The sequence below is a fragment of the Chelmon rostratus genome, chromosome 12 (genome assembly GCF_017976325.1).
Source record: "Chelmon rostratus isolate fCheRos1 chromosome 12, fCheRos1.pri, whole genome shotgun sequence".
Taxonomy (NCBI): Eukaryota; Metazoa; Chordata; class Actinopteri; order Chaetodontiformes; family Chaetodontidae; genus Chelmon; species Chelmon rostratus.
Genome location: NC_055669.1, coordinates 17,931,904 through 17,957,245, shown reverse-complemented (window position 1 = coordinate 17,957,245; position 25,342 = coordinate 17,931,904). Strand labels below are relative to the sequence as shown.

At 39.9% G+C, this 25,342-nt stretch overlaps 2 protein-coding genes across 3 annotated transcripts; one reads left to right on the top strand and one right to left on the bottom strand.

Annotated features, from left to right (window-relative positions):
• Positions 1-701: 701 nt before the first annotated feature.
• On the bottom strand, positions 702-3,860 carry xcr1b.1 (chemokine (C motif) receptor 1b, duplicate 1). Its single transcript, XM_041949662.1, has 2 exons — positions 3,809-3,860; positions 702-2,759 (listed from the first exon to the last, which is right to left on the bottom strand). Exons 1-2 carry the CDS (start codon positions 3,811-3,813, stop codon positions 1,652-1,654), a joined length of 1,113 nt encoding a protein of 370 aa, XP_041805596.1. The 5' UTR covers positions 3,814-3,860; the 3' UTR covers positions 702-1,651.
• Positions 3,861-5,973: 2,113 nt separating this feature from the next.
• On the top strand, positions 5,974-24,946 carry LOC121615368 (FYVE and coiled-coil domain-containing protein 1-like). 2 transcript variants are annotated; one of them, XM_041949702.1, is made up of 18 exons: positions 5,974-6,035; positions 6,752-6,843; positions 7,176-7,282; positions 8,948-9,073; positions 11,072-11,178; positions 12,007-12,150; positions 13,345-13,441; positions 13,562-16,009; positions 16,726-16,818; positions 17,174-17,292; positions 17,534-17,701; positions 17,948-18,088; positions 19,292-19,500; positions 19,670-19,805; positions 20,348-20,452; positions 21,442-21,652; positions 22,136-22,245; positions 22,393-24,946. In XM_041949702.1, exons 2-18 carry the CDS (start codon positions 6,783-6,785, stop codon positions 22,466-22,468), a joined length of 4,458 nt encoding a protein of 1,485 aa, XP_041805636.1. In that variant the 5' UTR covers positions 5,974-6,035; positions 6,752-6,782; the 3' UTR covers positions 22,469-24,946. The 2 variants fall into 2 exon arrangements, with proteins under 2 accessions (XP_041805636.1, XP_041805637.1); XM_041949703.1 differs by lacking the exon at positions 5,974-6,035 and adding an exon at positions 6,113-6,242.
• The last annotated feature ends 396 nt before the right edge of the window (positions 24,947-25,342 follow it).

Here is a 25,342-nt window from a genome sequence, read left to right as displayed (position 1 = left end):
AATAATATAATATCAAAAATAGCTATCAGTAGTAATAAAAAGTATTACACAAAAAAGAGTATATACAGCTAATGGCAGTGTGTAGAAAATAAAGTGACTGTAAATTATGACCTGAGATTTTATTTATTTATTTTTTTTTTTGCTGTTATTGTACAGTGTAATGGCATGTGGCAGGAAAGATTTACATGCCACATGCCACAAAAGGTGCTCCGCTGTCTGTCCACTGTGTGATGGAGAGGGTGCTGATCATTGTCCATGATAGATAACAGTTTATTCAGCGTCCTTCTCTCCACCACAGTCTCAAAAGACTAAAGTCTGAGTTCAAGTACAGAGCCAGCCTTCTTGATGATCTTATCAAGTCCGTTGGTGTCGTCAAAGAAGATGGCACTGGCAACAACAGACTGGTAGAAGATCTCCAACATTTTGCTGCACACGTTGAAGGATCTCAGCCTCCTCAGGAAGTAGAGTCTGCTCATCCCCTACTTGTACACAGTCTCTGTGTTGGATTTCCAGTCCAGTCTGTTGTCAATCACCACTGCAAGGTATTTGATTGAGTCTTTCCAGCTGCCTCTTTAGCTGGCCCTCAGTGGGGGAAGGGGAGGAGGAGGAGAAGGGGGGAGGGGGCAGATGGAGAGGTGATGTGCAGGAGAATGCTGGGGGGTGGTGCTAGCCATTTGGGACAGTGTGGATGTGTGGGAGGCAGGGGGCGTCTGAGAGGTGGCAGGAGGTGAGCTAAACCTGTTAAAAAACTGGTTTGCTCTGTCCAGGCTCCCTGATGTCTGCCTGTCCTTCCCCTTCATCCCTGTGATGTGCTTCATTCCCGTCCACACACCTCTCACACTGTAGTTGTCCTTGCATTTGTTGAGGACACTGTCGCTACAAACAGTGATACGCTGTCACCTGTCGTCGTGATGTACATGTTGTACCTCTGACAGCGAGCACATTTAGCTAACTTTACTGAGCTTCTGTGGTTTCTTCAGTGTGTCACCGGAGCAGGTTCATGGACTCCTCTGGAATATTTACATTGTTTTATTTATTTTAAGACTTCAGCACTGTCTTTATGAAAGAGACTCAGCTTTTTACAGCAGGAGGGACACTAATTTAGGACAGTACCATTTTTATGTTTACCTCCTAGTGGTTGCAGCTCGGGCATATTTTCACAGCCTAATCCTTTATTTTATGTTTTTTGGGCGCAGGTATATTCTCGACAGTTCAGGGATATGAGAAACAGTATTGATGCCATGAGGACATTTCTGAAATATCCAAAAGTAATTTTTTATTCTCTCTCATTATGATCCCTCATGCAGAATTTCCTGATTGCACTGCCTTTACCCTACTATGGCCTCCTCCTCATCAGTTGGAGATAATCAACTGCAGAGGATAATCAGAGATCTGCACGGTAATTAAGATGTTCACACTTACAATAAACACCATCTATTATTATATCTTAAAGTAAAGTGAGTTATCCACCTTCTTATTTTTTTCCTGATATGTATTTGGGGCTGCTCTTTATTTTGTCAGCCACTATTTGCCATTATTTGAGACTGGGCTTTTGTTTAACAGCCAGCTTTTGCTTGAGGAAACAGGGTATGTACACTATTACAGCTGGTTTTAGTATAAGTTCTCTTTCTCCTGATACAGACCCTTGAAGTTATGGTCTCGCTTTTGCTGTCTCTGTCATGTACAGTGAGAACTCTTCACCACTTGTTAATGACGTGATTGTGAGTCGGCTTCGTCGACTGCGGATGCTGTTATTGTTACCGCCCCAGCTCTTCAGCATTCTCTCTAAGTGGTTTTTGAACTTAACCCCCACAAACACATAAAACACAGGGTTGAGGCAGCAGTGTGAAAAGGCAAAAAGTCTGCTGATGTAAAAGGCGTAATCGAGTAGTTTTAATATTCCACAATTTCTGACCACATCGTCTGAGTCAGCAGGTGGTTGGGATTGGGACCAAAAATACAATGACTGTAGAAATATTACTATATTGTACGGTCCCCAGCCCATGAAGAAAACAACCATGAGAGTGAAAATGAGCTTTAAAGTTTTGTTCTTTCTTCTTTGGGCAGTGGGACGCAGCAGCCTGCACATGATCTGAGAATAGCAAAAAATGAATATCACTGAACTCAGTATGAAGAAGATATTTTGCTGGTAGATTCCCCATAATGTCCAGTATGAATCCACATTTTCGCAGCGGTTCTTGTCCAGGACTTTTGTGAAGATGGAGGCTGGAATGGCGGCCAACACACCAAATGCCCAAATGACCACAGATGCAAGGACACTGTAGAAGCCTTTGGTGGACACAATGTCAGACAGAGGATCCATGACAGCTACATAACGGTGAGCAGTCATCATGATGAGGAGTATACCACTGCTGTAGAAACCAACGTAGAAGACAAACGTGACAACTTTGCATGCAGGTTCCCCTAAAGTCCATCCATACATGTGGTAGTAGGCCCAGAAGGGCAGACATGCGGTGAAGAAGAGATCTGATACAGCCAGGTTCATGATGAAAGTGTTGGTGAGGGATCTCAGATTCTCATACTTAGCCAGAATCACAATGACCAAGATGTTGCCAAACAGACTGAGGATCACCACGCAGGAGAAGACCACTGGAGTCAAGGTCGCTCCAAACTGCACGGTGCTTCCTCTGTCGCACACTTCATCAATATACTCATAGTCATATTCATCGCTAGAGTTTTTATTGCTTGTGCTAGTAGTCGCTTCGATTAGCAAGTTTTCAGCTGCAGCCATTTTCCCTCTGCAAGAAGAGAAAGTGTACATTTTAAAAAAGGCTTAGAAGTGTTATATCAAACAGCTCAGATTACTCAGACGGAGATGATTTTAAACATGTTTTTCATCAATTTCTGTCACAACTTCAGCAGGTAACATGTCAATAACCCAATCTTGATATGTGACAACATTTTGTCTGGGACACGTTTAACCAAATTACAAAAAAATATTTGATCAACTTTACAGAATTTTACTTCACTTACTTATTGTGTTTTTTCAGCCATGTAGACAGCTTTACTTTTATTTCTATTATTTCTATTTAAGATATCATCTTTAAGATATCTGCCTCCAACACAGTGCAATAGAAGTGTTTAGATTTTCTTTTGTGGTGCTCAAAACTTTGAAAAAAAAAAGCTATATTGAAAAGCCCCGAAAACTTGCTCAAATAATTCTGCACAGCATTTATTATTTATGAATTAGTGAACAACATTCAAAGTTACAGTTTTGAAAATAACATTCATTATTTATTCAGAGATTAGCACTGATTTATTAAGATTGCACACGGGAGCTCTGTCAGTGTTTGCACCTTTGCGCTTCATCTGGACCTGTTCTGTCTGCTAACCTCGAAGACTCAGATCAGGAGCTTTTGGTCTGTGCACCATTGAACTCTGCTCTTCTCGGGAACTCTCTGTTGGTTTGCTTTCTGAACATTCATTAAAACACCACATACTTTTGTCTCCTGTCTCTGTCAGGGTCTGACATTAGAGTCTGTTAAAACCCCTTAAAACATAACAAACAATATCATTTAGAAAGTTTTCTTTGTATTGTTGTTGTTCTAGAAGGACTTTCTATTGAAACTGGATTGACTTTAAATGTTCCCGTCAATGTTTGTATCCTTTGCTTTAAAGCTAGCCTGTTAAAATTAGGAGATACAACATTATTTCTGTCTTCTTTTTTATTACACTGACTGCAACTGTTTCGTCATCAAATCCAAATTACAAATACTGCAGTAAAACAAGCAATTTTTACAAAAGACAAAACATTGTCGTCTTTAACTTAAGTCCTGCTGAGCCCTACCTCATGGGAGATCCTCACTGTCCCAAATCAGTGGTAGAGAAATGTGGAAACATATACTGAAGGTGCATATGACTGGAATTTGCTGCATGGTTTCTTTTATGGACCGCAAAGGTAAAGAGGAATCAAACTTTCTCATTTCATTGTTCTCATTTTCAGGTCGTCATACACACATCATCACATGTTCCCTTTTCATCACGAATACTTGTTTTTGATCTCCCAAGATCCTCTGATTTCCACTCTTATATCCATATTTTCACATAAAACAATCCAAAATTTGAATGGCTGGTTTAGTTCCTTCATAGGGACGAAGAAGAAGCCATGCTTCAGAATGTCCACATTATGTCTCTCATCCTCAGACGATGGTCTTGACCTCCCTAACATTCGAAAATACCAATTTTGTGCTCACCTGCACATTAAAGCAGAATGGGTGCATAATAACACATGTCTTTGGCTGTATATACAAAAGCTCCATGTCTAACTATTTATTAAAAACCATAAATCACGGAAGCTTGCATGTAATAATCCAATTACAGGCTGCCCTGTTAAAGCTTGGAGAATTATTGGAGGTTCAGAAGGTAGATGTCAGATCACTCCTGTCTTCACTCCAATATGTGATAACCCTGATTTCTTGCCAGGAATACAGGACAAAGGTTTCCGGGTTTGGGCAACTAAAGGGCTCTCTAATTTATATGACTTAGATGGGTCAGCTTTGAGGTTTTTCAGCCAACTGATTGAGAAATACAGTGTTCAAAATCAGGACTTTTTCCATTATCTGCGAATAAGGGATTTTATTGAGAAAAGTACTTCAATCCTTGCCAATCAAAATATCCCTCATTCTGAAAGGCAGCTTTTCTTACTACGGTTGGGCAATTCTATAAGCTCCTACTATAGCATCCTCAAACTGTACAGTACCACATGCACCTCCCACTTAAAGGAAACATGGGAAAGGGAACTCAATGTAAAGATCACAGATGACGAAGGGAGTGATGCTTGGGAGACTGAGAAAACCTTAAGTGTGTGTAACAGAGTAAAAGCAATTCAACTTAAGATTCTACACAGAGCTCACATATCTCCCTCCCAGCGTCACAAGTTTAACAGTGACTTTCCCTCAGTGTCCTAAGTGTAAAATAGAGGCTGGCAGTCTCACTCGTTGCTTGTGGCCCTTAGGAAAATTTTGCGATTCTGGCAAATTGTAGGTGAGGAAATTAATAAGGTTTTATCAATTAATGTGAATGTGAATCATTATGTATGTTACTTGGGAACCAAAAGGTCCTGTTACTGATATATATAAAACAAAACTCTACAAAATGTTAACATTCTGTGCAAGAAAGTCCTAATCTAAAACGTATTGTTATAAGGTCATACTTGAGTATCTTTAGATTATTTGACTTGTAGGTCGGATTGGATTGGATAAATGAGATAAGTAACCAGACATTGCTTAAACATATCATAATTGCACCATTATGTTAATCCTTCCTTAAATTTGACTGTAATTGCTCTTGCTATAGTTTCTAATTTCATTTCAAGTCTGATTTTTTATTATTATTATTTATATGTATTTAGATTTTTTTTGTTTGACAGTTCAGCTAATTCCATGACAAAGGCAAAGGCAGTTTTTTCTAGATCAGCTCTGGTCCGGGCCTCATGGAGAATGTAACATTTTTAGGAACTGTTGTTGTTAGTTGTTTTATTTTTTTTTTGTCAAGATTTTTAATGTATTAAACCAGTTAATATATATTTTTTAATTTGTATATTCAACTAGTTCTGTTTTAATTATTTAATGGAATTTGATTTTATTCTTAAAAACAGAACAATAAATTAAACATATTCATACACTTACAATAACATTAAGATAAAAAAAACATAAGACAGGAAAATATTAATTGATTAATTTTTTACTTTTTTGCGTATCACATAATGCATCTTGATTCCATTAGCTATTTATTAGTTAACTACATATATATATATATATATATATATACATATATATATATATATATATATATAGAGAGAGAGAGAGAGAGAGAGAGAGAGAGCGCATGACACACGTCTCAGCGTGTTGTTTGTATACCATTTGTCTCTCAACCAAACTAGGACGGAGTTCAGCTGTAGCAGGCGGCTATTTACCCATCAGCCTGTCCATCATCCATAGTGCCCGCCCCCAACGTTAGCTACTTTCAGCTGTATCATCTACAAACTGGACACTCTGGACAATTTTACACATCAAGTATGTCTGCTGTTTAAACTGTTTATTTAATACCGAAGCGTTTTACTTAATTTACAACCAAACTGTGATGTTTGTGACAGATTTACGCCAAATACGACCGGGAAATGAAGAGCTGAGAACAGGTGCATGTCCGATAGCTCTCGCCAGCTCTGACAAATCGATGTTTATGTCGCGGCTTGTTGCATTTGAAAGCTGTTTGAAAGTGATGTAAGTCAACTTTGCTGGTTTGTAATGGCGACGGCAGATGACAGGAGACGAGTCTTTTGTCAGTGGGATCTGTTGCGGACACTGTCGCTCCAAACAGTGATACGCTGTCACCTGTCGTCGTGATGTACATGTTGTACCTCTGACAGGGAGCACATTTAGCTAACTTTACTGAGCTTCTGTGGTTTCTTCAGTGTGTCACCGGAGCAGGTTCATGGACTCCTCTGGAATATTTACATTGTTTAATTGTTTTAAGACTTCAGCACTGTCTTTATGAAAGAGACTCAGCTTTTTACAGCAGGAGGGACACTAATTTAGGACAGTACCATTTTTATGTTTACCTCCTAGTGGTTGCAGCTTGGGCATATTTTCACAGCCACATCCTTTATGTTTTTGGGTGCAGGTGTATTCTCGACAGTTCAGGGATATGAGAAACAGTATTGATACCATGAGGACATTCCTGAAATATCCAAAAGTAATTTTATTCTCTCTTATTATGATCCCTCATGCAGAATTTCCTGATTGCACTGCCTTTACCCCACTATGGCCTCCTCCTCATCAGTTGGAGATAATCAACTGCAGAGGATAATCAGAGATCTGCACGGTAATTAAGATGTTCACACCTACAATAAACACCATCTATTATTATATCTTAAATTATATTGGTCTGTTTGTGCTATGCTGCACGTTATATTATGTGCTATTTGTGAAGCAGCCACATGTATGTTTGTGTACACAAGTGATGGACCGAACAGGAGATATAAAGGCAAGAACATCAGCTGTAGAATCTGCATACAGATCAGGCATAGATTTGCATCAAGTAATGTTTTGTGCCTGATGGAGATCAATAACTCATACAAATGTTGCCAAATTTACTGTTTAATTCATTTGATGTTTGTCTGTGCATGTGTTAATAATGTTGCTGCTGTTGTTTAGATGCTGTGTTAGAGTTGAGTAAAGAACACAAGGAGTGTGGTGAGCCCATAACTGATGACAGCGCCAACCTGCACAAGTTCTTTTATAAACTTGAATACCTGCTGCAGGTATGTTATTATATCAAAGCAGGTAACAGTGATTATAACAGTATTTCATCAAGACTTTTATTTCAAGTTTATCAGGGTGATCCAGCTTGAGTTAGAAAGTGTGCTCATGTAACTCTATAAAAGTTAGGACTTTTATATTTTCTTGTCTTTTGTTAAAATGTTTATTTTTCTTGTGAAGTACTGGAGAGTTATAACTTGTCAGGCCATTAAAATGAAACAACCTGAGAAGGGTACATCTTTTTTGGAGCTAATTGTCCAGATCTCAAACATATGCAACCCGTGACAAGATGATGTGACTAACTGTTGCTTCACTACAAAGTTAAAAAGATGAGAAACTAATGCTCAACACCAGTTATTCTGAATCTTTTAAAATGAAGCTCTAATGATCCCTTTTTACTGGTTGCATGTATCTGTAAATTGGGAGCAATTCCACCTAAGAGTGATTTTTTTTTTCTCTAAACCTCTGATATTGTTGTATTTGTTGGAGATCATAAAAGGTATTTTACAGGAAAACAACAAAATGTGACCCTTTGGGGGGTCTCAGCCCTCAGTGCTCTCTCAGTGAATCATAGCTCTTAAAGAGGGGTTGTCAAACTTCTTACTCAGAAGTCCACATCTGATGTTCAGTCAAGGTCAGAGGTCCAGCACGATTGGTGATGACAAAATAACATTTAATCCACAGCTCTTGTGATGGGCTAGCATGAAACCAGACAGATTCTTACAGCTACATTTATACAGTACTTATTGTGTACTAGAGAAAAAGAGACATCATTCTGTATGTGGCATTTAGGAGCTGATAGCAAATTCTCAGTAATTGATTTTGAATTGAATTAATGTGTGAATTGGGCAACAACGACACAACAATGCTCTCCAGCAGTTAACGTCGCCATGACAACAGTGTCAACAATAATGAAGTAAGCCACATTAAAACTGCGTTAACTTCATAACGTATTGTAGCCTATTTATAACACGAGGTATGGCAGGGGTCCTCAACTGCATTTGTACGAGGGCCAAAGTTTTTCTCAGCAGACACTTTAATTTAATATTATCGTTTCACTTTTTTTTACAAAATTAATGTTATTTTTATCACTCTATATCAGCGTGAACAAAATGCTAAAGAACATGTAAATGATTACTAGATACTTATCTAGACAATGAGTCCTCATCTTCAGCATCCCAGGAAGCAAACATAAATAATCTTGCCTCTTGCATCTAATAGACAAGTGCAGTGATTCTTGGCAGCTCCATAGTTATCTCCCATAGCCCGGCCAGGGACTGAGCTGGGAATGTCCAGCCTTTGAGCTGAGCGGTTTGATGGTGGGTCCACGTAGTAGAGAGGATGGAGTTGGACAATAATTTGTTACTGTGGAACGGGTGAACTATGAATTACGACAGTCACTAACAGAATGGACTGAGCCTTTCCCAATGATGGCTATGTTAGATGGGCGCATTTTCTAATTTCATTAATATTCTGCGGCCTGGATGTGACCGGTAGGCTGCCAATTGACAATATGAGCTAGGTGCGGATTCACCAGCCATTTATTCCGGACTTTGAGAACTTAATCCTCAGCAACAGACACCAGCATCAGGCAGACTTGTTGTACAATCCACGTTGCTGAGGACGTTGTTAGATAATGCAATAATAAGGTGATGTCTGTTTCTTAGTTTGACCAGAAAGAGAAGACAACCTTTCTTGGTCAGAGGAAAGACTACTGGGATTACTTCTGCGACTGCCTGATTAAGATCAAGGGAGCTAACGATGGCATCCGTTTTGTTAAGTCCATCCCTGAGGTAATCCTCTGCAGCACACACACAATCACTCTCTGTGCCTCGGCCCTGCCATGGCGTGCAACACACACAAATACCCGGTGACTGTATAACCATGACTAATCCTCTGCTCGGTCAGGTACAGTTAGACTCAGTGCTGCTAATTTACTTGCTGCCTTACAACCATACCTGCTTTGCTGTTTCTTCTTCACCTTCTGTCCTGGAAATTCACAGTGGTGAGCTTCATACTACAAAACTGTAGTTTAATTAGTCGCTGTTTGCTCCGTGTGTAATTCAACTTTCTGTGTGCTTGATATTGATTTTGTTAGCACTTAAAAAGCTCCATATGCCAGCCATGTTCTCTCTAATAGGCCTGCAGCTTAGTTATTTTCATTACCAATGAATAAGATGATTTTTTTACTGAATGAATTGTTTAGAAATGTAAGAAATGGTAAAACTAATGCCCAATTCATTACAATTTCTTAAGCCCAAAGGTGACATCTTCAAATTGTTTTACCTGACTGACAGTCCCTAAACCTAAAAGTATTCAAATTATTATCATATCTGACATATAAAATCAGCTGATCCTCATATTTTGAGCACCTAGAACCTAAATCTAAAAGAATCGAAAATCATAATATTTCCCAATTCCTTCTTCTTATTGCCTCAACATTTGAATGACAAGTCGTTACAGGTTTGCACTATTAAAAAGTAAGTAAGTAACTGATAATCTGATGTGAATCTTTACAGTGATTCTTTTAAAATGGAAATATGATTGTGTAATACCTGTTTCTCTGTCTACCAGCCTATTTTTTTGTTATTGCTGATTTATATTGTATAAAATTGCATGAGAATGCATATCCAGCACCCTGTTTTGGAAATGGATTGAGGACAGTTGCCTGTTGTAGTTTCTCAGAGCCAACGGAGATCTTATATCTTCAGATGTCTTGTTTTGTATGATTCATTCGATTCTTTCGATCAACTCTTCAGTTATTTGAATGGCTGTTTGGCTGTAGTGCAGTGCCATTGTTCTCGGCTGTATTCTAGCATAAGAGCACTAATTACAGAATATGTCCCTCTTCATAAGCAAAGCAGACCACATGTCTCATTTTATGCTAACTGACGCTCATTCATTAGCAAAACATATATGTGGTTTAAAGTTTCTTTTGGGATTTACAAAAGACAGTATTTTTTTCTTTAAAAGTTGTATAATGTAGTCAATTATTTAGAAATCTTTGCTAGTCCTACATAAAATATTACTTTTGCTCATCTTGTTTCTTGCCTGTCAGTCACTGACGTAAGTCTCCAGCTTGTGTCCTTATGGTAGATCTGTCTGTCAGTTGTCTTACTTAAATCCCCCCCATCTGCTAACGTAGTAGAGATGCTGGGCTTACAGGCGGACACTGTAGATTTATGCCTCGTCCACATGCACATGGATATTTGTTAAAACTTAGCTTTTTCTATGTATTTTGGCCTTTTGTCCAAACACAGACACAGTTTTAGGTCACTGTAAACAGAGCTCTTTCTGATACTCTGTTTGCAGTGTTGACATGTAGACAGGGAAAACAGAGTGACGACAGAGTGTGTGCCATTATTTTGTTTGTTCACCATGGTGAATGCGTCGTGTCTTCGCCATAGGAAGATCGGGTTGCAGGTATCCAGCTGGTAATAGCTTTTTTTTCAGGCTTCTGATTGAAAACTGAAACAACTATTTTGAATTCATTTGAGTCAGAATGTGATGGACAGTTGACAGTTCTGACATGTTATAGACAAAATAATAATGAACTAAGAGGGAAAATAATATACAGACTAATCAATAATGAAAGTTACCACAGTGTGCAAAGGTGTTATGAAAGCAAACAGTGGGCATTTTGAAGAATCAAATATAAAACATTTTTTGGTTTGTTTAACACGTTTTTGTTTAATGCAAAAACCATTGGATAAGAAGGTGTGACCAGACTTTTGACTGGTGCTCTATTTGATGCATGATACTTTAAAGTGGATATTTTTGTGTGTCTTCAGTTGAAGACATCGTTGGGAAAAGGAAGGGCGTTCATCCGCTACTCACTCGTTCACCAGCGTCTTGCCGACACACTGCAGCAGTGTCTGATAAACCAGAAGGTCACAAGGTCAGATGAACCCCCCCCAACACAAATACATATTCTCATATATTCTGAGCATATTTCTTCAATTTTGATGCCTTCAGGTTGCCTAGACATGTTCTGCGTCATTGAGACACTTTACGGTTTGACGTCGCTCTTTCACAGAAAGTCTTACTCACCCTTCCTGATTTTTGTGTTATTTCTGTTTTTTACAGAAACAGCCATAGCATCAGAATCAAATGTCGTCAAACCAAATGTCTGTTTTGTTTTTGATGTTTATTTGACCAGGATAATCTTTCATGGTTTACTTTTCTATTTCAAGAGAGTGTTGAGCAAAATGGGATAGAAGGCGAAGTTAAAATTAATTCAGTCACATACTGGAAATATGCTTATTTGCTCTCTTTCTACGAGTTAAATGAGAAATTCAGTGCTACTCTCATGTCTGTAAGGTAAATATGAGGCTACAAACAGCAGCTGGTTAGCTTAGCTTAGCATAAAGACTGGAAACAGGTGGAACCTACAAACACCTCTGCAGCTAAATCATGTTAACTTTTGGGACCTTTTTTAGATTTACTTTTAGATGTAGTGTCTTGATGAAAATGTAAATGAGTTTCAGTTTGTTTTTTTACTTGTATGACACAGCGAACATTAATTAACAGTGATGTTTACAGTATTGATAAAAATATGTCATCTCAAAAGTGAATTTGCACCCGTAGTCCTGACACAACTAAGAATGAGAAATAATTTTGTTAACGTTTTCTATGTAATAAAGTTAAAGGGAAAATAAGAGTGATGAGGACGTATGTCCTGTGTAACCTTTGACTGGTTCTTTTTGTTGGTATTCTTCTCATGCAGTGACTGGTATTATGCCCGGAGTCCTTTCCTCAAGTCTCACCTCACTGCTGACATAATCAACCATCTCTATGAGCTCAACCAGATCCAGTTTGATGTGGCAGCGAGAGGGTACGACCTCGATGCCGATTGGCCAAACTTTGCGAGGTAACCAATGCCTACAATTATCTGTTAACAGTTTTAAAGTCAGCAGTTTCCATCCTTTTGTTCAGGAAAAAACAAACTTGAATCTGGATGTTGTTTTGATGAAAAAGAGACCTCAGCAAAGAAATACAAGACTGTAGTTCTTGCGCCTCAGGGTTTGAAATCATTTGTAAATTGATCTGAGATAGACGTTAAGTAATTTGAAATGACACACCGGTTTAGTGCAGCAAATGTAAAACTGTGGGTATTTCACAACTTGCGGTATCACTTAATTATCTGATCACCCAGCAGCACGTTCACAGCTTTTTTTTTTTTTTCAGGTTGAGTGTGTGTAAATGTGTGTGTGAGAGCGTGAGAGTGCCGACAGTTTGTGAGCGTTGATCGTTGTTCCTCACGTCAGCACCTTTGCCAAACCTTTTCATTTCATTGTCATTAATTTGCAGTCTACAGGCAGTGGACACTGTTTATTAAAAGCATAATATGAGTTTTGCATCACATTACTGTCATTATTATATATTTAAATTTTACAAAACAATGCAGTGCAGCAACACCTACAACAGAATCTGTGGCTTTCAAGATTTCCTGAAAAAGGGTTCAATCACCACCTGTCACACACACTGTAAAATAAAGATGACCTAATTCCCCAATGCAGTATTTCTTTCGAGGCGTAATGTATAGGATTACATTAGATTGTGTAGATGCAGTATGTTTAATATCGTGTACTCGCCCTGGTTCTGCTTGTCATTTCCGACCAATAGGCTCAAATTATTTGAGGTAGCAAACACACAAACCCTCACACTGTGTTTTTTGTAACCTGAATTGTGACTGGATGGCTAAATGGAAACAGTTTCATCACAGTACCAGAGAAGAAATAGTTAACATATGACCACTTATGAAAACAACTGAGAAGTTGTACATTGTGACATACCATTGTAAATTTCAAAGAAGTAATTAATTGGCAGCATAAACTTGAGTAAAGACAAGTAAAAGTGCACAAGAGGTCAGTGGAAGTTGCAGAAATGTAAATTGTCAAAAATAATGCAAAGAAATTCTGAGAACGAAAAACGTGTATAGACTTCCCAGAATTATTTTTTGTAACCTTTTTCATAATTCCAGGTTCTTCTTTAAAAACTGAACTGTTTACCATTTATCAGTTGTTAAATGAACCTAAACTTTGGTATCTTTTTTATGTCAAAGGCGAACATTAGGCACTGCCTCTTCAGCTTTCCTGTGGAAGGCTCCCAGTCGCTGCTCCAGCATCAACAGTCTCGTTAGCAGCTATTCACACTCACAGGTACACACATGCTTATACACGCACTCGACACACACAGTCTCACTCAAATATTTGTGTAAATGTGACTGTTTGAACTTCAAAGCACCTGACAACAGCTCTCTTGTTCCGTGCACTGGCCAGGCGCATGAGTTTCTCCCAATCCCAGACTTGAGTCACAGTCTCCTTGGGGAACTGGGGGAACTGGGGGAACCCTCTCCTTGCAGCATTGCAGAGAACCTCCGCATTGAGCTCGACCAATCTGAGCTCAGACAACAAGAGCTTCTGGTACAGGTTCAGGAGTTAGGCAAAGAGGCTGCAGAGCTGAAGGACGTGGTTAAAGAACTTCAAGGCCAGCTATCAGCAGCTCAGAAGTCCTCTGGCCACTCCGTGTCCACAGCAACCCAAAGAAACCAAGAAGCAGATAATCAGGAGAGAGCAAATCACCTTCAAAGCTGTAGTGAAGCAAAAAACAGTGAACTTCAAGACAGGCTCGCAGCTGCTGAGAACAAAAATATGGAGCTCCTCTCTAAGTTGGATGAGGCTCTGAAAGAAAAGGGACAACAAACTGCAAGCTACTGCGACTCAGCCTGGAAAATCCAGGAACTCCTGGATAAACTCAAGACAGCAGAGGAGGAGAGGCTGGAAGCAAAGAGAGAGGCTGAGGACAGGGCCAGGCACTCTGAGCGTCTGTCCCAGCAACTGAAACTCAGGGAAGAAGAGTTGAGGAACAGTGAGGAGAAGCTGGCTGAAGTAAAAGCCGGAGCCCATGACGAACACGAAGAGGCACTAAAACGGCTGGAGGAGCTCCAAAGTGCAGTCAGTCGAATTCAAGGGGCACTGACTTTGAAAGAGAAGGAGACAGGGAACTTGAGAGCTCAGCTTCAGGATCTACAAGCATCCCTGGAGTGCAGAGAACGGCAGGCAGAGGAGCTTAGGAAAAGACTGCAGGAGGAGAGGGAGGAGGAAGAGCAGAGATGTAGCATGAGCAGTAGCCAGAATGAGGAACTCGAGATTCACCTCCTGGATGTAAGAAAAACTCTAAAAAACAGAGAGAAAGAGCTAGCTGTTAGTTCAGAGAGAATCAAGCATTTAGAGGAGCAGCTAGAGAAGCTAAACGTTGAGAAAGAAAGTCTGAGCTCTAGACTTGCTGATAATGAAGATGTTTCCTGTGATCAAAGCAAGAACCTTGAGGATTACAAAACACAATGCAGCAATCTCATGCAAATGAATGCTAAGCTACTCCAAACAGTCAAGAAGAGTGAAGGGAGCATTACAGAGCTGGCTGAGAGCAGGGAAGCCTTGTTAGACCAGCTCGCTTCTTTGAGGGCTTCTGAGAAGCACTTAAAAGGCAGAGTAGAGGCTGCAAAGATGTGTGTGGAAGATCGGGAGACGAAGCTTCTGGATGAAAACCTACATTTGGAGGAGATTTTCCAGAAGACACTCGTCCAGAAGGAAGTATCTGATTCTCAATTAAAGAAGCTTGAGCATGAGAACAAGGAGCTTCTTGAGGTTCAGTCCTCGTTAAAGAAACAGTTAGCCACAACTCAACAGGAACTGGACTCACTCACTGCCAAAGCTGCAAAGCTGGACAAGAACCTCATAGTGTCCCAAAGAAGCCAGGCGGAGCTACTTGAAAAACTCCAGGAAACTGAGGCTAAATTGAGAGACCAGACTGTTAAATGTGGGCTTTTGCAAGCTAGAGCAGAGGAGCTGAAGAGCAGGACTGGGGAGCTGCACGACGAAAAAGGAGCTGCAGAGAGCAATGAAAAAATGCAGAAGCTTCATGATGAGCATCAGACGTCCTCAATGGAAACCAAAGAGGCCCCATTGAGGCTGGTTATAGCTGAGGCTCAACTGGAACTCAATCTAAGGGAGGTGCACCGGCTCCGGGAGGAGGTGGTGGAGCTCAGGGCTCAACTTCTAGCAGGAACTGAGGAGAGGATGAAAGTTCAGGCACTGCAGGAGGTGACAGAGTCCTCCAGAGAGGACCTCCGTGTATTAGCAGAACAACTCAAAGCCCAGGTGGAGGAGCTGAATCGCCGGCATGTGGATGAGATTCTCCGATCCCGGGAGCGAGAGGAAGCTCTCATCCGTGAGCGTGACGGTGAGGCTCAGGCTCGGGGAGGTCTGGCTGCAGAGGTGACGGCCTCCAGAGAGGAGATCAACAAACTGAAGCTGCGTTATGAAGCCTTGTGTGTGGAGAACAGTGAATCCAAGGAGGCACTTCATAGGGCCAACACCGAAACAGCTGAACTCGGTGTGCATGTGTGTATGCTAACTGCTGAGAATGAAGAGGCTCGTCTCCGCTGGGAGGGCTTGTCAACAAGACTGCAAGAACTGGAGGAGGAGGCAACTCAGGAGGCAGATAGGCTGAATACCTGCATAGAGCAGCTGCGTCAGGAGAACCAGCAGCTGCTCGATCAGCTCCATAACGAGAAGAGTTTGTTGGCAGCCAAGCAGGAGCTGCAGGAAGAGCTGAGCAAAGCCCAACAGGAGGCCGAAGCTGTGCAGGAGACGAACAAGGAGGAGATTCAGGCACTCCGCTTCCAGCTCAGCAGCCAAGCCATGAGCCACAGCAGCCTGGTCCAGGTCAGTCACAAACAGTTCGGCTTAAGAAACATAGTATGTATCAGTGTTAACATGCACTACCCTCAACCAAGGCACTGGCTCCTCAGAGATGGGTTAAATGCAGAGAACAGATTTCACTACGTTATACTAAATATGATCGTATGTGACAATAAAGGAATCTTCTTCTTCCTCTTAACTAGCCCAATTACAGTTTGTCTTGTAAGCTGATTTCTTAAACTTTATGTAAACAAGAAACCTGTTTTCTCATAATTGAGCTAGGGCATTAGAGAAACCTGATTTCTCCTGTAGAACGCTTATTTTCTCTGCCATGCATATGAGTAACCTGGTTTGGCTTTATATGTATGTGCATGTGCATGATGTAAAGATGTCAGAAAAGGGAAGTAACAGAGAAGCTCTAGGAAAGGGGAAATCATTCCATGTGCTGGTGCAATCTCATTTTAAAAATAATTTTACCCGAAGTCAGACTGTAAGTGAAAGTAACATAAAGTAGCCTCTTGATGTCTAAATACACATTTTTAGAACTGAACATTCGAATGTGCAATTCAGACCTGACCTGCTACATGTGCACACTGGTTCAGTGAAGCTAGACTCTTCTCCACGTGCCTGCATATCCTGATTATTCTGGGCACCCTGGTTACTTAAGTGCATGTGAACATACTATTTGATTGTTTAATGTTAGGTGTTAATGTCATCTGTTGATGTGTACTTTCATCCAGACTGTGAATCAAGAGACACAGGAAGTGAAATTACAGCTGACCACCGAACAGGAGAAAGTAGTCTCCTTGGAGAACAAACTCAAACAGCTTGAGGTGAGAGCACTTACTGATTCCAGATCTGCCAAAATGTTTGGTACTCCATCATAAGCAAGTTATTCCAGCCTCGTGCCCAATCACCAAAGCAGTCAACAGGCTTTTTAAATCAGGAAGAATTGTTTTGCCTAAAAGTGGTTTAAAGCAAGGAAATGACACTGTTAAACTAACTGCTAAAGAAGGACAAAAATGCATATACATTATGTGCAGCTACATATTATATACTAGGATTGATAAATGAAAAATTCCAGTTACTTTGTGTATATCAGCAATTGAAGTAATCATAACATTATGGTCACAGGCATAATTCACAAAGAAGCAGAAATAATGCCTTGCTTTGCTGTGCCGACTGCAGGCTGAGAGTCAGAGATATTGCCAACAGATTGAGGAGAAAAACATCCAGATGGCCGAGTTTGAAAAGCTCATCCAGCAGAAAGAAGACGAGATAATCCATCTGAAAGGGAATTTATCAAGGTGAGATACTGTATTCATAAACACACATTCTGGACCAAATTAGAGCTCTGTGAAAAAACGTTTCTAATCTTGCGTTTTTGGATCAGAATGTGTGGGTTTTTTTATTTAGTGTGTCGGATCTGGGAATTTGGCACAGTTATTCTTACTGTTTTTAAAATTGAAGTCTGAAAATAACAACTGCGTGGACACAGCTTTTTTTTTTTGGACACAAATCAGCCTGTGTTTGTATGTGTGCATGCAGGTCTGAGGATGGTCTAGCAGCGGCTCAGCAGGCCTGTCAGGAGATGAGTGAAAATCTACGGAGAGTCACACAGGATAAACAGAGCTTTGATATTAGGACGGCTGCTGAACTTGATGATCTTTATCGCACCAAAATCAACTTGGAGGAAAGGCTTGTCGAACTTATCAGGTATAAACATGCTTCATATTACCTCAGATTTACTCTGATCTACCTCTTTATTCTGTCTTTGTTGTTCTTGTTAGTAAGGGTAATTTGATTTAAGAAGAAGAAGAAGGGTTGGGACAGGATGCCTAGATTAGTTCCCGAATGTAATTGGGTTTTGTTTTCAAGTGCCTACAAATAAGCCACCTACATCTGCAGTATACTATGTGATTTTATTGCATATACAAACATGCTTGATGGTGCTCTCTGCAGGGAGAAAGATGCACTGTGGCAGAAGACGGATGCCCTGGAGTTTGAGCAGAAACTACGGGATGAAGAGACGGAGAGGGACGTCAACTACTGCCTGGGTTGTCACAGTCAGTTCAGCTGGTGGCTCCGCAAGTACACCTGCAGGTCAGATGGTCCTCCGTATAATAAACAAATACACATGTCACGTTAACAGGAACACCTAATTTGTTCTGCAAAAGGCTGCCACTCACTCAAAACAGACAGTAAGTGTCCTTCACTGCCACAGAAATCATACTTCCCTTCACACTTCTTGTTCAGGTCGAGAAAGGAACTGAGGTCCAGTGACATTTTGTTCCACTTCCCTTCACATTTGGCCAGCCAAACTGAATGGTATCCATCAAACCAAGTCCAAATGTCGCTTCGCTGCTCTGAATTCAGGAACTGTGTTGCCTTCATGAAACTAACTCTCACTTTGTGATTGAGTAAAGACAGTACACGAATTACACCTGTGAACTGTTTTTACAACATGTGATACAAGTTGCACTAACATTTGAGGATGAACTTTAACTAATTGAATTTCAATTTATCTGTTACCAATCCCAGGTTCCTGAATGTATAAAACATTTATATTTGTCAGGTTATAACAGTTGATTCAAATATTTACACAGTGAGCATGTCGATGAACCGGTCTGACAGTTAGAACAGTTCATTAGAGAAGCAGTGTAATCGCTGCCTGTAACTTAATGCAACACTGAATCATTTGACAATATGTTGTATTTAGGTACAGTATTTCAATTGTGTGTGAAACCAACAACAAATGTATATAATGTGAGAATTTTTCATCCAATAATTGACAAAAAACTGTAAGATTGAATACAGCAGCCGTAATGATGAACAACATAGTGAAGATGTAGGCCTCACATTACAGCACGCCAGTTTGAGCCTCTTATTGCTTTGAGGCTTTATGAAGAAAAAAGTTGCTTTTGTCTTACACCGTTAAGCCATTCTGTGGCTGCAGTTAGTGACTTGTTGTCTCAGAACAGGAACTGTTGACGGTTCTTACGTCAAAGCTGACGTAAGAACCGTGGTTGCGGTTGTGATTTCTCAAGTTTGGGGCAGCTTTCTGCCAATTCTAATCACATTAAGCATCTTAAATGTGCTTTTATTAGAGGCAATTTCCTGACAAAAATAGCATTCATCTATCTTCTGATGTGCATCATGTGATCTTTTTATCTTTTCAAAGATAAAGGAGAACAACTCTGTTGCAATTGTTTTCAGATATTCTCAATTTAAAAATGAAAAAGCTTAATTTAGTTACATTCTGATTCCTTCTACCCTGTTAAAATCTACATTTCATTCTATTCCCAGACTGTGTGGGCGTCCCTTCTGCTACTACTGCTGCAGTAACACTGTGAGCACCCAGCAGGGCGGCAACAGAGAGCGCTGCTGCAGGGACTGCTACAACCAGCACAGTGCAGTAGTTGAGCGCCACCCACAGGAAGAAGTGTCTAACAGCACACCAGGGACACCCTTCAGTCGCTTGCTGCAGGCTGGGAGAGCTATGACTAGCGTTGCAGGTGACAAAACACATGCACACACACACACACACACACACACACACACACAGAAACTATTTTTACACTTCCTGTAGATTGGTGTGTGTTTTCACATACACACACAGTCCAGTAACAGTGGAGAATAAAATGCAAAATAAACATGTAGCTGATGTTTGTTTTCTTGGAGCAGATGAAGGTGACAAGCAGGATGATGGTGTTTTTGACATCATCACAGACGAGGAAGTGAGCGGGGTCTACGACAGTGACTCCATCTCTTTTGCCACCGCCTGCTCTCCTGGGCACGAACAGCAGGGGGCAGCACAATTGTAAGTATCTCACATGCATTCACTCCCAGGGGAGTCGAGAATGTGGTAGAGATTATAGACCACGACATGAGGGATTAATAGCAGCCACAGAAACAGATTTTCTGTTTACACATGCCACCTTCACCTTGCAATTCTGCAGGCCATCACAGTGAGACATTTTTACAGCAGTGAAATGAAAACTAGGTGCATGATCTTGAAAAAAGGAATGAAAATTAATTAGAATCACAACTTAGTTACATTTTCTTTCCAGGTGTAACAGTTTTCTATATACATTGCCAATATTTGCACTTGGCATTTCCTGTACAGCTGCATTATATGCATAGTTTCCTACTTTTAATACTATGTACGTTATTGTATGTGTACTGTATGAGCCATGTCCCCTTAGCCAGACAGTGCTGTTTGTCTGTTTCTGATTCACTTTATTTTATTCTGTACAACTTCTAATTGCAGGGAATGTAATTAGATCTTTTGACACTAAAAGTAATTCTTGACAAATGGATAGAAATTCTGTATAAATAGAAAATCTCCATCCCTCTTTGTAGAAACTGCAGTGCCAGTGCAGGAGACATCACATCAGAAGATGCTGAGGACCTCAGTGCTGCAGTACAGGATGCAGAGATCTGCCTACTAAAGTCTGGAGAGCTTACGTGAGTTTCACATGCAGTGAAAGTTACACTGGAAAAGCCTGAGTGTTAACATGTGAATGTGACATGGACAGTGTGCTTTAATGTTAGTTAGTACATGTCTATTGTAATTAGCAGCAGGTTGGTTTTGTGAGTATTGACAAAGCTCTAAGGCTTCAGTCAGCAGAAGCTCTAAATCCAAACCCCAAAACTAAAATATGTTGTGAATTTTGAAAGTGGGGATTGCTACTGCATATGTGACAAAACTTATATGAAGCTTTTTGATGCTCAGAGGGAGCTTCATGAAATCTAATAATGTACATCAAGTGATGTCCCTTGAGTTAGTGTCAGTTGGGGTTGAGAACAACAAATTTGAAAATGAAAAACCAGACCTCTGCAGCCCAGTTTTCCTCTTAGCTCGAGCTGCTACGACAATAACACACCTATTACTAGCATTACAGATTATTTTCTTGATTAATTGTTTTTTATCTATGAAATGCCAGAGAATGTTCCAAATGATCTTCACAATTTGCCAGAAGCCAAGGTGACGTCTTCAAATGTTGCATTTTAACACTCCAGGATGCAAAAATACTTGTTTTACTTTGGTGAAAGACAAATTACAGCAAATTATCATATCTTAGAAGCTACAACCATTAGATGTTTGGCATTTCTGCTTAAAGAATATCAAAAATCTAAATAGTTGGTGTGAATTGACTTAGTGATCAACTAATCTCAGCTTTACCAAGAAATATCAAATTGTGTAGAAAAGCAGCAGCTTGATTCCTTCAGTATATTCTAAAATGCCAACATGTTTGAGAGGTTAACCCTCTATTCATTCTATTCCCACAACACAATAACAAACAAGATGGAACTAAATTCATCAACCAAAAAAGATCTATTCAATCAAGAATTAAACAAAACTCCCAACTAAGATAAAGAGGAGAAAACGGATCAAACATAAGCCCAGCAATACTTGAACTGTCTTGGATGCCGTTTTATTCGCTGTGCTGTAGGCTCTCTGTCTCCTTCACGGTGGATGACATCTCAGGGTTTGGGGACAGCTCCCGAGAGCTCTTCATCAAGTCCAGCTGTTACAGCACCATCCCCATCACCATGAGCGCTCCTGGTCCCACGGTCACCTGGACGTTCACCTCTGAGCCGAAGAGCATCTCCTTCAGCGTGGTCTACAGGGAGAGCGCAGAGACTCCGCTGGAGCAGGCCAAGGTGAGACACCAGTGTATTTATAAAGGGAACATGTATACACGATACCGCCTCATAGTGACAGGCTCCGAAAGCTGGGTCCATTTTGATCCGACTCCAAGTTGGCAAAATGCTCGTTAAGCTCCAAAGAGCTTAATGAACTTTTCTCAAGTATTTTTCCTCTTTCCGACACTACTGGCGTCTGAAAAGAAAAAAAAAAAAGTGACATGTACAAACACATGCTAACAAGTTGTTAACAAAACTGATGGCCGAAAGCCTTAATTTAAACATTCCAAAGTGAGGATAAACGTCACCAAACAAACGCAAAATGCAGTTTTTATTAGAGGATTTAGGAATTTAAACCCCTTGCTTGAATATTTATCGACAAATCCAAAGCCGTAGCATGTTTGACCTGAGGATGACGAGGGCTCCGATTCTCTGCAGACATATTCTCAGCTATAGTTTTGAATGTCAAACAACTTGTCTATCCTGTCCATGCCTATCCAGGTCTTGATCCCACTGACTCGCTGTAACTCCCACAAAGAGACAATCCAGGGGGAGCTTAAAGTCAGAAACCCTGGAGAATACACACTCATCTTTGACAACTCTTTCTCAAGGTCAGTCGCTTGTTGTCTCACGTGAGGGCTTTGTGTGTTTGTTAAAAATCTGCACAAACCACTGTTTTTGCATGTACCTGAAAACTAGACAGGAAGGAGCAACAGCAAACATAAAGCAATTGTTCCTGTGTCTCTCCTGCTCTCCAGGTTCATCTCAAAGAAAGTGCTGTATCATGTGAGTCTAGACAAGCCTGTGATCTACGATGGAACCGACCTCCTCTGAACGTGACCGGAAGGAGGTGTAAAACTGACTTTCGAAACATGGGCGTATAAGCTTATGAGTTAGACACTACTGACGTTCAGCAACCTCATTGAAAGGTTATGGCATTTCAAAAACGTCTCTCTCAGCTACCTGCTTGATCACGAGCTGTTGTGCATCAGATGAATTATGATCATGAGAATGCTGAACAGACGCTGAAAACAGACAAGTAAAACGATGTTACACTACTGAATGTGAGCATGCACTACCTTTTATAAAAGCTTGACGTTGTAGTTTTAAGTGTAGCATTAAGGGTATCCAGCATCACTCCTTCTGTGGGTGATTGATGGATTATTGCATATTTAAATGTCAAGAACTTGTGTGCACATGCAGGTTTCTCAGATGTAGCTCCTGCATTTTTTTTTAGATGCAAAGCTGCATTTTCGCTTCAGCCTGATGTGCAGTTGGCTAAATCAAGGCTTGTTCTCATTAGTTTCCTCATCTCGAAAAGTGTCTTTTAAAATGGGAATAATGTGCTCTGTGCACAGTGACAGAAGTACGTTCCCACTCGGAGGGGGAGATATGGTTAAAATCCTCTGTCACGCTGTGTTTAATTTTATGTTGTGACATCAATATTTATCATGATAATAATAATTAAATAAATAATTAAATAAATAATAAATTAAAGATCAAAAGATCAATTGAGAAACGGTGTTGGATAAAAGAACCAGTCAGATGTCCATTTTTGATTTATCTGGGGAATTAAACATGTGACAAATCAAGGTACTTTATCACATTAATGCAAAAATATTGCCACAAATTATAACCTGCTTATTGGTATGCACCACATTACCTGCAATGGTGTAATATACCCAGAGATATTAAAAGGAGAGCTGCCACAGTACAAATAGTAAATTAAAGTCAAATCATTGCACAGTAGCTGTCTTATTATTCAGTATTTTTGTTTACACAAAGCAAATATTACATGAGTGAGACGTTACAGGAAGAAAACATTCAGAAATTTGTACAGAGTCAATTTTATTGTTTTAGTTGCTGAAACTACTTTAAGTTTGAAAACTAGACTCTGACCTTAACTGAATTTGTTGCTTAAACGTACCGTTAGCGAGCCATCGGACGTAACTGACTCTTTAAAATGGTGTGTTGACATTCTGCTGTTGTAGAATTAGCCTTCATTGGTCAAGACACTCATGTATCATCTGTGTCCAAAGCAAAGCTCAGATTCATTCCCACTTCACATACAGTTCAGTTTCTTCAAGATTGTTGCCTTTTCAGCTGTCAGACATGACAAGAATTAGCTTTGTTTTGTCACAGTCATAATGAAGCATAACAGGAAGAAACAGGACTTCTCCGAAAGCTGCGGTGAAACCTCCACATCATTCTGTGTTAACTGATTTTCAGGAAATACGCTTGAACTCGGTGCACTTCCTGATGATTGCAGCTGAAAAAAGAGGGTCAGGATTGATTTGCATGCAAACACTAAGAAATGTGCCCATTTCCGCATCTTAAAAGTCAAGGGTAAAAATAGGGAGCATATATCAAAATGTAAGTTTCAGTGCTTAAAATATATAGTTTTTGCTTTGAGCCTAACTTTATCACTCCTGTTTTGCAGATTTTTGCATTAAAGTTAGTGAAGCTGCAACAACATTTTGTCTTAAGCTACATGAAGCCTTTAGATGAGGAAGCGTTTGTTTTGGAAAAATGATACTACTTTTTATTTATAGAGTGCTTTTGTAGATGTAAAGAGATGTTTGTTCCTCAGTGCAGTCGTGTGCTGTTGCTGAATGAGTTCTGCTGTGTGTCAAACAGAAACAGGTTGAATCTCAGCATAAAGCCTTCAAACAATACAGGTCCAAAAATCACTTTTATACTTCAAGTTGTCTTATATGGACCTTTTATTTGAAGGCTTTCATGCTGAAGCTGACCTTTATTTCTCAGTCATTGGCTGTTTTTCGAGTGTCTTCACACTGGTCATTTGATTATACTGACTTGAATATGCTGCAACACTGCTTTGCTATTGACAAATTCTAACATGTCTTCCACTGTTTTAAAACCACTTTGTAACTTATATTTTGAACCTGACATGAGGAAGAAGACGAGTAAAAAGAATACAAATGACACTTTTTATACATATCTGAATAAGAAGAGTGATATATTGCCAAATATAATGGGGAAACATATTTGTCTACTTTATTGTTTCTGTTTAAAGGCATTGCAACATGAACGCTGTATAATGCACTTTTCAAAGGCTTTCTGTCAGTATGTATCCCATGAGCCTTTGTGCCAGTTAATGAATGTTTATTTTCTCATCTGTATCTAGTGAGTGTGTGACTGTAGATGTTTATTGCTGGATTTGTCAGAGGGAGGCTTTCACTCTCTGACTTAACCTGTAAATGACTGTTGACATGTTTTATTGAAATATAATTTACTGAAGATTTATAATAGAATTGATTTAAGATTGTGGAGAAATAAATAAGGATTGTGTGAAATCTTTATAGTGACTTCTGGTGAATTTACTGTAACCAGAAATGATGATGCTTTTGTCCTCATTTACGGTAATGGTCACTTCTCCCCATGCTAGAGCCATCAGGTCAAACTGTAATTTGTCCAATGCTCTAGTTTGTGACCAAATACCTGCAAAACATCCCCATCAGCCCAAGATGTACTTTTTGCTTGGTGTTAATTAGCAAATGCTAGCATGCTAACATGCTACACTTAGATGGTAAACATTATACCTGCTTCACATTAGCATGCTAGAGTTATCATTGTGAGCGCTTTGCAGTAGCATGCTGATGTTTGTTGACAATATAATTAGCTCAAAGCGCTGATGTGCCTTGTACTTGTAATTACAAGTTTCACTTGTACTTTCATTGCTAGTTA